The sequence below is a fragment of the Lepidothrix coronata genome, unplaced genomic scaffold, assembly GCF_001604755.1.
Source record: "Lepidothrix coronata isolate B3197 unplaced genomic scaffold, Lepidothrix_coronata-1.0 Scaffold305, whole genome shotgun sequence".
NCBI classification, from domain to species: Eukaryota; Metazoa; Chordata; class Aves; order Passeriformes; family Pipridae; genus Lepidothrix; species Lepidothrix coronata.
The window spans coordinates 422633-433107 of record NW_016690485.1 but is presented as its reverse complement, the minus strand read 5'-3'; the positions used below and the strand labels follow the sequence as shown (position 1 = coordinate 433107).

Here is a 10475-nt window from a genome sequence, read left to right as displayed (position 1 = left end):
GTTCCTGGGGGAAGGAGGGAAGCTCCAGCACTCGGCAGAGATTCCAGCCTGGCTCTCTGTGCTGTCAGACGGGCTGTGGGCTCAGCGAGGAGCGTGTCAGACACCCCGAGGCTGTGAGCTGGGATCCAAAGTGATGTCATCCCTGGAGATTCTCTTGTGCTTTGTGTCTCAGCTCAGTGCTGAAAACACAAACGTGGATGTTGGTGTTTTTATCCTTTAGGAAGGTGTCCCTGCCCGTGGCAGGGGGTGGAATGATGTGAGGTTTAAGGTCCCTTCCAACCCAAACCACTCTGTGGTTTGGATCGTGTTTATTCTTGTCACTTGGAACACAAATGCTCTGTCACCTTCAGTATTGTGGAACAGATGTTGGCTGTACTTCAGGACACAGAAGCAATCCCAGATATTGAAGATGGTTGAGCTTTATAAAGAATAAGTCTTTAAAGTGCCAAACCCTCTGAGAGAGGAATTCTCTGTAAAGGCTATGCTAGAGCTGTTTTTCCTCCCGACACAAAGTTCATCAGCTGATTTCCTCTCTGCTCCAGCTGCTGACACGTAGCCTGAAGCAGATCCCAGAGCTTCAGCTCCCTGTCAGGTGTGACTATAAACTCCTCCAGCTCTAAGAAACATTTGGAACCTGGGGTCAGACCGTGACAGGTAACAGGGCAGAAGTTCAGTGATGTGTTTATCTACTTGGAATTGTTTGAAACCCCTCAAGAACTTAAGCCAAGCAAAAACATCCCCACAAAAATGAAGTTACCTCCCAGTAATTCAGCTAATTTGCTTGTAATCCTTTCTGGAATGTTTTAACTCTGCCCCAGATCCGCCCCCCAGAGCTGTGTGGCTCCAAAAGGCTGTTGGAGTTAATGCTCCACTTATAAACATGTCAGAATATTATTTTTCTGTTTTGATGCCAAGTCTGTCATGAGCAAACAAGTGGTTTTCTTCAGCAGCATTATTTTAGATGGGAACAATCAGGTTTATTTTAAGACAATTTGATCTGTTTTAGGCTGAAACACCAAACAGAAACACCCAAGGAAATTATTCTGAGCAGCATGTGAAGGAGTTGAAACTTTGTGGAGCTTTCAGGCAGGGCAGACCTGCAGCAGCTGCTCCAGGGATGCTGGAGGGTTTTGTGCTTCTTTTCATTGCTGGGCTTGATGACAACTGAATTAATTTAGTTGTGAGTCAGGAGTACAAAAATACAGTGCAGAACACGTGGTGAAATCTTTCTTAAATGGAGAAAAACCTCCATGAAATTCTTCAAACCCAGTGCTCTGGAATAGTGGCTGTGTCAGCTGGAATTGCCCATCTCAGAGTGCTCCTGGGAGACAGTCTGGGGTAAAAACTGGCAGTTTTGTTCTGATATAACTTCCAGGTCACTGGCAGGACTGAGGCAGCTTCAGTGTTTTCACTGACCTTCCCTGTGAGCAGACAGCCCGGGCAGGACAGGAACTGCTGCCTGTTTCACTGACACAGAGGATATATCTATATTTATATATATTCTATAAAGGTTTCTGGCATTCTGTGAGCCACAGGTCTTGCTTTCTGCTGGCTCTTTGTGTCCTTCCCAGCTTGGCAGGTCCATGCCAGAAGTGTCCTTTTGTGCCCTTGCAGGTGAACTGCTGCACTCTCCTTGTTTTGTCACCTTGGTGGCTGGAGTTTGGCTGCACAACCCACCTGATTTAGCTGCTAGCTGCTCAGGAGTAGCCTCATAGAAACTTCACTTTGCTTATGCTCTAAAATCATCCAGACTAGGGAAGCTGCCTCCTTGTGTGGATTGATTTTGTTCCAGATTGGAGCTTTTTGTTCCATTTGGATTTCCTGCCGTTCGCTCTTTAGCTTTAAAGCCCAGCCTGTCTCGTGTCCTGTGATTCCTGGTGATTCCTGGTAGGACTTTTGTTTGTAGAGCTGAGCTCTTGAAATCCTGGGTGTTCCCTGGGGATCTGGTCATGCCTGTGTGTGGGTGGGCTCTGTGCCATCCTTTGGGAGCTGCTCTGTGTGGTTTGCTCCAGCAGCCAGGTGTGATGCCTCTTTGCTGCCCCATTGGTTTCATAGGGACAGTTTGCCAAATTAAAGCTTCTCTTTTCCCCCACTGGAGTACTTAAAGCCTCCTGTATCTTTGCTACATCAATGAAGACATCAGGTCTTGCTGCCAGCAAAGCTTCATGTGCTTTTGCTTTTGCTTTGTGTGTACTCTAAACCTGTGGAAAATAACAGCTGAGGAATTCTTGCAGACTTCCTGTGCAGAATCCTCCTCCGGAGTGAGGTGTGTGGATTTAGAAAGCTCCTAGATAGTTGGACCATTTTAATTGCGTTGATGGCCCCTCTTAGGTTGGTTTTTGACCGAGTTTCTGGCTGATTTGGAAATCAGCAGTGATGCTGGTGTGGGAGGGCAGTTTGGGGATGGCACAACTCGTCTGCTTGACTTGCTAATCCAAACTCCCTCTCTGAACTCCTCTGCCACTCAGATTTATCATTATCTATAATTAGCGGCTCTGTATGGGAGAATCTAATCACCTTGAACAGATAAGTGTTTTCAAGGAGATTAGAGAGGATCTTCAGGTGAGTATTAACTCATCAAGGATTGGCTCATGTGATCATCGATGCGATGAGTGTCTGTTCTCCCAGCAGCTTTCTCACCTTTCAGGGGCTCAGGTTTCGTGTTGGCTCCTCCGTGGGTTGCTCTGCAGCTGGTTACCTGTGGGTTGGGTGTCTGAAGAGCCCCTAGCTGTGCTTTTTATGGGCACAGGATGGAACAACAAAAGCAGTGGCAAATGGAGAGGGGAAAACCATGTCGTGCTGTGTGATGTGGTCATTGTTGTGGAGTGAAAGGCTTCTCCAGTGAGCAGCATTAACTCCCCTCATGGTTCTGCTCTTAGAGCAGTGCTGGGTGCCTGGGGCAGTTCAGCTGTCTTGTCTGGGTTTTATCCTGCAGCTCATTTCCCTGGAAAAGCTGTTTCCCAGAGCAGCATTCACCAGCTCTGTTTATCCAGCAATTAACTCTTGGCTGGCATTGTACAGGGCTTGAGCACAACCCAGAGGGGTTTTTCTTGCTTCTCGTGCTGAGACTCCACTGAAAGCTGAGGTGAGGAGTTCAGCTTGAAAACTGCTGCTGATAGAAGAGACCTGGAGGGAACTGGGGGCTTCCAGAAGAGACCTTGGAAACTCTAATCCAGAGCCTGTTCCATGTAGGGCCTCCCAGTGAGGTTGCTCAGGACCTTGAGCTGCTGAGGTTTGGATGTCACAGAATCACAGAGTCATTTGGGTTGGCAAACCCCTCTGAGATCATCGAGTCCAACCAGCACTACCAAGGCCACCACTAACCCGTGTCCTCAAGTGGCACATGCACACAGCTTTTAAATCCCTCCAGGGAAGGTTATTCCAGCCCTGCCCTGGGCAGCTGTGCCAGGGCTGGACAACCCTTTCTATTAAGAAATTTTCCAACACCCAACCTGACCCTCCCCTGGCACAGCTGGAGGCCGTTCCCTCTCCTCCTGTCCCTTGTTCCCTGGGAGCAGAGCCCGACCCCCCCCTGGGTCCCCCCTCCTGTCAGGGGGTTGCAGAGCCAGAAGGTCCCCCCTGAGCCTCCTTTTCTCCAGGCTGAGCCCCCCCAGCTCCCTCAGCCCCTCCTGCTGCTCCAGCCCCTGAAATCAACAAGGTACGGGATCGCAGAGCCTCTCCACGGCCCTCTTCCAGTGTTGGACCAACCTTGGGGGAGAAATGTTTCCTTATATTTAGCTTGTACATAATAAAATGAGGCAATACAGTCTCCTAGAATGACTTTTGTAACACCTCCTCCCTCTGCAGACAAGTCCTGGAGTGTTTGTCACCCTTGGGTGCTGGAGTATGCAGGTTTCCAGGAGAGCCCTGGAGCTCCTGGTGACTTTGAGCTCCTTGTTTTTAAACAGTGATTAATAATTGGTGTTCCCAGTCATCTTGTTTTCCCATGGCACTTGCTGCATCCATATGGTGCTTTGCTGTTGCTCCTTGTTCATTATTTGCCCACGCTGGAGGCAGCTCCTCCCTGTGCTGTGTCCCTGGGGACAGGGTGCTGGCACAGCTCTGTGGGGACATGGCATGTCCATGTGGCATTCCGGGGGTGCTGTGGGGCGAGGGCAGTGATGCTCTTTGGGCTGCTGCTTCCAGCCTGGATTGCTCTGCTCCCAGGATGGTGCTGTGGAGGGGGTTGGCATCACTTGACTCCAAACAGCAGCTACTGCTGATGCTGCAGGAGAGTGTCAGACATGGATCTTGTCCTTAAGGATGTTTCTATCATGGCCTGGTTACTGGTGCTGTGTGAGGGGTTTTACAGCTGCTGCCTGGTTCTGTTTGCTGGCTGCAAACTGCAATGAGAGCTGTGAGCTCTGTTGATGCTTTATTTCTACCCCTGTCATCTTAAATCAAGTATAGTTGATTGATTTGTTCCATCCCTGGAAGGGATGGCAAGGTTGGAAGGGGCTTGGAGCAACCTGGGCTAGTGGAAGGTGTCCCTGCCCATGGCAGGGGGTGGGATGGGATGAGCTTTAAAAGTTCCTTTCAGCCCAAACCGTTCTGGATTTCTGTGACCTCTGTACTGGCCCAAGTGCTTCATTTGATGAAATCGTAGCAGAAATAACTGGCTTGTCTTGTGCAGAACTAAACTTTGAGAGGGGCAGAGCACTGCTGTTCTTGTGGAACAGCAGCAGCCTGTGTTGCTGTCTCAAGGTCAGTCGTGTTGCTCACACTACAGTTTTCCCTCCTGGAGCAGTTTGCAGGCGTGAAGTGTGTTCATGGGCTCAACTGCTCAGGTCGTCACCAGGGTGAGGTGCCTGGCACCCATTTCTGGTCTCAGTTGTCCCAGCTTCCATTGCTGGAGCACACGTGGGTGTCGGTGCCCCTCTGCTGTCCCTGTCAAGAGCAGGGGGTCACTGCCCAGCCCTGTGTCTCTCCCACGGGCTGCTGGAGCTGCCTCAGCCCTGCCTTTTTCAGCTCTGCCTTTGGAGTGGGCTGGCCCTGCTCTGGGACATCCAGGACTGTGCTGACCTTTAGGAGCAGAGGTTGGAGTGGGCTGTCTGTGCCTCAGGACATCCAAGGCCGTGCTCAGCCCTGGATAACTCTCTCCAGCCCTCGGTCTGTGTGCTGCTGGCGGTGCTGCTGAGCGCTCCAGGAGCTCTCTTTGGCTCCAGGGGTGACTGCCATCACCTGCCTCTTGGCTGTAGCTCCTCTCCCTGTCTTTTTCCAGGGAAATATGTGTTCAGCTCCAGCCTGACTCGCTCCAGTTACAGGTTTAAGTTGGTGCTTGCACGGCCTGTCATCCTCTGTGCCCACAGTGAGTCACCGGGGAAGGAGCTGATCTTTCTTATCAGGAGTAATGTGAGGAACCTGCTGTGCTTTCCCCTGTAATATCCCTTGTATCCTGCTTGATTTCCTCCCAAACAGGAGTTTTCAACCAGTGCAGCAAGCTCTGTAACTCATCTCTGAACGACATGGACACTCCTTACCTTGATGCTGCAGCGGGTCAGACTGTTGAGCTTCTCTGTATTGTTTGTGCTTGTGTATCAGTTGTTGTAGCTGGGTAACCCACCCTGGTAATATTAGGTAACTGAAGTGTTATCAGTGATATCAGAGCCCTCTTCTCCCTGTAGGTCTGTTCAGCTCTAGTGCTGATGGCCCACAGCTCACCCTGAAATGTGAGTTGTCAGGAGAGCAGGCAGCATCCTGGAGATTTATCCCTAAATAGGATAGTTCTTCCAAACCTGAGCTAACTGGAGGTGTTAAATATCCCTTCAGACCCTTATTATGCCATTCAATTATCATAATCATTCCTACAGCACGTTGGCAGGGATCTTTCCTACACTTTACATCAGCCTTTGTTTGGTTTTGCTCAAAAAGCTCGTTTAATAATTAATGGCATAATATTCCCGTGTGTGCCGGCTGCGGGCTGGGCAGGCAGAGCTGGAGGAGGAGAACAGAGCTGCTGTGCCGTGGTGCTGGGCAGTGATTGCTGACTCACAGGGCCAGGCTGAGCCCTCGGGCTGCCAACGGATCAACGGCGGAATTAAACATGCAGATGGGAAGCGTGGGACTGTGTGGCACTGACAGCCCCGCGCCCAGAGCAGAACAAATCAGAACAAATCTCCTCCTCGGTCCTGTGCCAGCCACTTGGGATTCACCTCCCCGGGCTCCTGGCAGTGCTGGTTTGTCCCTGGCTTGTGCTGTGACCCGGCCTGGCCTCCTGCTGTCCCCCGGCGGTGCTGCTCGGGGTGTGACATGGCTGGGGCTTGGAGCTGCTCACAGGTTGTCCCGCAGCTCTCGGCGCTGACACGGGTGGTGGTGGAGCTGCTGCCGTGTCAGCACCATTGTGTCACAAACCCTGTGTCACAACCCCTTGTCACCTGTGTTTTCCCTGCATCCAGCTGCCCTTCCTTTCACACCCTGCCGGGCCAAACTGTGTTTCTGTTCACTCTGCTGGGTTTTTTTTATCTTATCTAACTCTTCAAGGCTATTTCTGTTTTGAATCACGACCGGATAGATGTATGTCCCTGTGGTGACTCAGGGGGAGGTCCTTCATTCCCTAAAAATAGTCTTAATTCTCCAAATCTTTTGGATGAGAGCACTGTCTGGGCACGCGTGGCTGGTTAAAGCAGCTTCTGCAGTGCATGTGGGGGTAAATATGGGGGGTAGGAGTCTGTGCCTTTCTCTTTTCCTGCTTTAACCCAAAGCAGTGATTCTTAAGCTGTTATTAATAGGTAGAGCAGGTTTCTGCTGGGAACCTTATAAGAAACAGAGCGGGAGAATGCTGCCCCTGGGACCTGCAGGTTGTGTATTGCTGGTGTGTGTAAGATCCTCTCAGTTCAGGCTGGTTGGTTGGCACAGACACCTGAATGCTGTGGCTGGGCGGGCTCCTAAAGAACAGCAAACTCCTTCCCATGCCACAGCCACAGATGTGACACAGGGGCTGGCAGTGGTGACCTGGATGGGAGCAAAGCTCCTTTAGGAGGTCCCTTGGCCTCCTGGTGCTGGTGACATGTTTGGGTCCATTGCTCTGTTTCCTCAGGGTTCCTCCCGGTGCCATGGGGCAGCGAGTGCCGCCGTGTTTGCAGCTATTCCGTGTCGGTGTTCCCAGCTGACTTGGTGCTTTGTGCCTGTCACTCACCCGAGCACAGAATTAGAGTATTTGTCACAGCAGCAAATATCCATGGCAACTAATTCCCCAGTTCTGGGAATCTTCATGATTTTTGAAGTTTCTGTTTTCCTGTGAAATGCACAGGGGTGGTTCCACAAACTTTTTTTTTCAGGTCTTCTGCAACTGTCAGGAGTGGTGGCTCTTCTTGGAGGCGTGTGAAAAATACACCGGTCCGAGTGCGGAAGATGGGGTGAGTTTGGGTGGATTTGGCTGCAGCGTGGACGTGGGTGACTGGGACATGCCTCTGCTTTCCAGGACTGTGCAGGAGTGGAGACCACAGAATTAAAGAAACACCTTTTTGTCACAGAAATGTGGAGTTGCCATGCAGCAGGTGGGGATGTCACCTATGCCCTCAGCTCGTGAGGAGTCAGTGATGTTGTGTCAGGGCAGGCTCAGGTTGGATCTCAGGCAAAGGTTCTTCCCCCAGAGGCTGGTTGGGCACTGACCAGGCTCCCCAGGAGAGTGGGCACAGCCCCAAGGCTGCCAGAGCTGCAGGAGGGGTTGGACAACGCTCTGAGGGCCAGGGTGGGATTGTTGGGGTGTCTGTGCAGGGCCAGGAGTTGGACTGGATGATCCAGTTGAACTGGATGATGGGTCTCTTCCCAACTCAGGGCGTTCTGTGATTCCAAAGTTTCAGCCTTTGGTTTGAAGTCCTTTCTGGAGGCTCTGGCTGGGAGCCCTCAGGTGGTGCCATGTGCCTGGTGTCAGGGCTTTGCTGTTCAGCAGCCCCATCCTGTATTTTTGGAAGAGTGAGACCTCCCAGCTTTGCTGTTTCCAAACCTGCAGGTTGCTGTGCCTGATGCTGGACGCTGTTTATCCGCTGTTTATCATTCCCAAGTTACCACTGAGGTGCTTCCCAGCAGAGCTTGTAGAGCAAAAGGCACTGCAGGTTTATAGGGTGTGGTGAGGTGAGACTAATCCCTGGCTTTATTTTATCCCAGCAGTGTTTGCCATTCCTTGTCCGTTGGGTCTCTGGTCTGTGTGGGGGAGAGGCTACTTTGGGCTCCCTGGGATGGAATTTTTATGAGCAGAAGGAAGAGAGTGCTCAAACCAAAAGTCGTTTTGTGATGGTATAAAGGTGACAATCATCATAATACTGTGTAACTTGTACTGATCATGCACAGCACTATGAACTCCCACACAGAACTGGACTTTCATTGTCTTGCCATGAGCTGTGGGACTCCCTTTGGAAGCTGGTGTGGTGTTTGTGCTCCCAGTAGCCATTTCCTCTTAGGGACTGATTAGGAGTACCTATGACTTGATTGGTTTTTGGTAGATGTGATGAGATTCCACTCCATTAGTCACAGTGTTTGCTGTATAATGTCATTATTAACGGGTGAGTGCCCTCCCAGCCGGGCTGTGGGTGGTGCCAAGTGGAGCAGAGAGGTCACAAGTCTGGATTTCAGAGGGACCATGACAGGCTGGAGTAACAGGATAGTGGGAGCCCTGTGGTGTTCAGCAGAGGCAAACACCAGCCCTGCTCTGGGGTTCCTGGCTCGAAGCAGCTTTGCAGAAGAGCCCTTGGGAAAAACAAGGTAACCAGGAGTCACCAGAGGTCAGTGGTGGCTTTGGCTGCTCAGCAGAGGTGCAGCGTGTCGAGGGAAGGGCCCATCCCCCTGCTCAGCACTGGGTGCCCTGGCTGGGCCGTGGGTCTGGTTTGGGGGTCCCAGGGTGAGGCTGGAGGGGAGAAGGGATGTGGGTGTGCTCAGCTTGGAGCAGGGGAGGAGAGGGGAGACCCACAGCTCTGTGATGAGGGTGTGAGAGGACAGAGCCCGGCTCTGCTCTCTCAGGAGGAGGCAGTGGGCTGGTATCAGCACATGAGAAATCCTGCATGGACACATGGAAACGTGTTTAGCTGGGAGTGAGGGCTGAACACTTGGGGTCTGGAGGGAACTCTTGACTATTCCAGCTGTGGATACATGGGGTCCTGAGCAACCTGATTTGGATGCAGATGCTCAGGGCAGGAGGCTGGACCTGAGACCTCCTGAGGTGCCTTCCAGACACGTTTCATGTACCATTCTGTGGTAGTTTGGTTTCTGACAGTAAGTTTGTCTTCAGCTCTCTGGATGCTGATGGGGGTGAAGAAAAGCTGTGTCATGTCTGTGGCTTGTCCTGGAGCCCCTGTGTCTGTTCATAGAGTTCCCTACTTCCGTGGCACCCTAAATTGAGGGAAGGATTTCTTCCTGGCACTGGGACAACCTGAGGACTGGCAAGCCAAACTTAGGATGGGATTAAGCTGTGCTTTCCTGCTCTATCGTAGTTTTACCTCTTAAAGCTTCTAATAAATATAGTGTTTTGCTGGAACACTTGAGGAGGCAAAGACCCAGTTGGGTTTCTGATCCTTTTAGAAGTAGGGTCGGCTTAGGAGCTGAAGGATAGGAATTTTCCTAATTTTTTGCCTGTGCAGTCTCTGGGATGTCCCAGCTGGGTGCTGCCCTGGAACTGTTTTCCCAGGAACCTGCATTTTTATGTAAGTAAACATGGAGCATGCACTGGGTGAGGCATCTGCCTCTTCCTCTCTGTTTCTTTCCTTTACGCCACAAGGAAAGCAATAAAGACTTCTAGTGGAAAAAACTATGGATGCAGGCTGCTTGGAAGTTTACTTTTAAATTTGGAAGTTGACTTGCAGAGATCTAGAAATTAATCCTTTTGCCCTGTAACAAACCCATTTTTCCCTCATTCCAGCCTGCAGACATCCAGCCAGGAATTGTCACCTGTAAGTACCTGCAGAGGCTGCAGCTCCATGTCCCAGCACACACAATTACTGGATTAGAATGAATTCTGCTGCACATCTGCAGCCCTAGGGTCTCTTCACAGCACAGGAGTGAAATCTCAGGCTGCCCATAGTTGATATTCTGCATTTTGGGGCTATTACAGGTTAATGTGTTACCTGCCACCCCCTGCTACAAGCATGAAGCACATGCTGTGGGAACGGGACTGATTCCATCAGGATTTGTACATTTGAGTTCCAAGTGCACAAAACCTGAACAGCCTGAGTGGTTTTCAGAGTCAAATTCTGCTGGCAGTGGAGACTGAGAGCTTTAGGGAGACATCCCTGTGGATGCTGCAGGGAGTCAGTGATGTGTTTGTAGGAAGCACTGGGATCATCACGTGGCTGCTGTGCCTGACATTCCACAGGGTCAGGATGGAGGCTGGAACAGCTGGAGGAGCTGCATGAGCTTGAATCATGGGATCATGGAGTGGTTTGGGTTGGAAGGGACCTTAAAGTCCATCTCATTCCATCCCCTGCCATGGGCAGGGACACCTTCCACTAGCCCAGGTTGCTCCAAGCCCCATCCAGCCTGACCTT

At 51.2% G+C, this 10475-nt stretch overlaps 1 protein-coding gene across 3 annotated transcripts in view; it reads left to right on the top strand.

Moving 5' to 3' along the window:
• OSBP2 (oxysterol binding protein 2) overlaps positions 1 to 10475 on the top strand; it is a 44910-nt gene that overhangs the window by 1453 nt on the left and 32982 nt on the right. For 2 of the 3 annotated variants that reach the window (XM_017837486.1, XM_017837485.1), the window contains exon 2: positions 7278 to 7355. The exons of the other annotated variant lie outside the window; for it this stretch is intronic. In XM_017837486.1, the coding sequence (XP_017692975.1) occupies positions 7278 to 7355 (78 nt within the window). The remainder of the gene's footprint in view (positions 1 to 7277; positions 7356 to 10475) is intronic. 3 annotated transcript variants of the gene reach the window in all.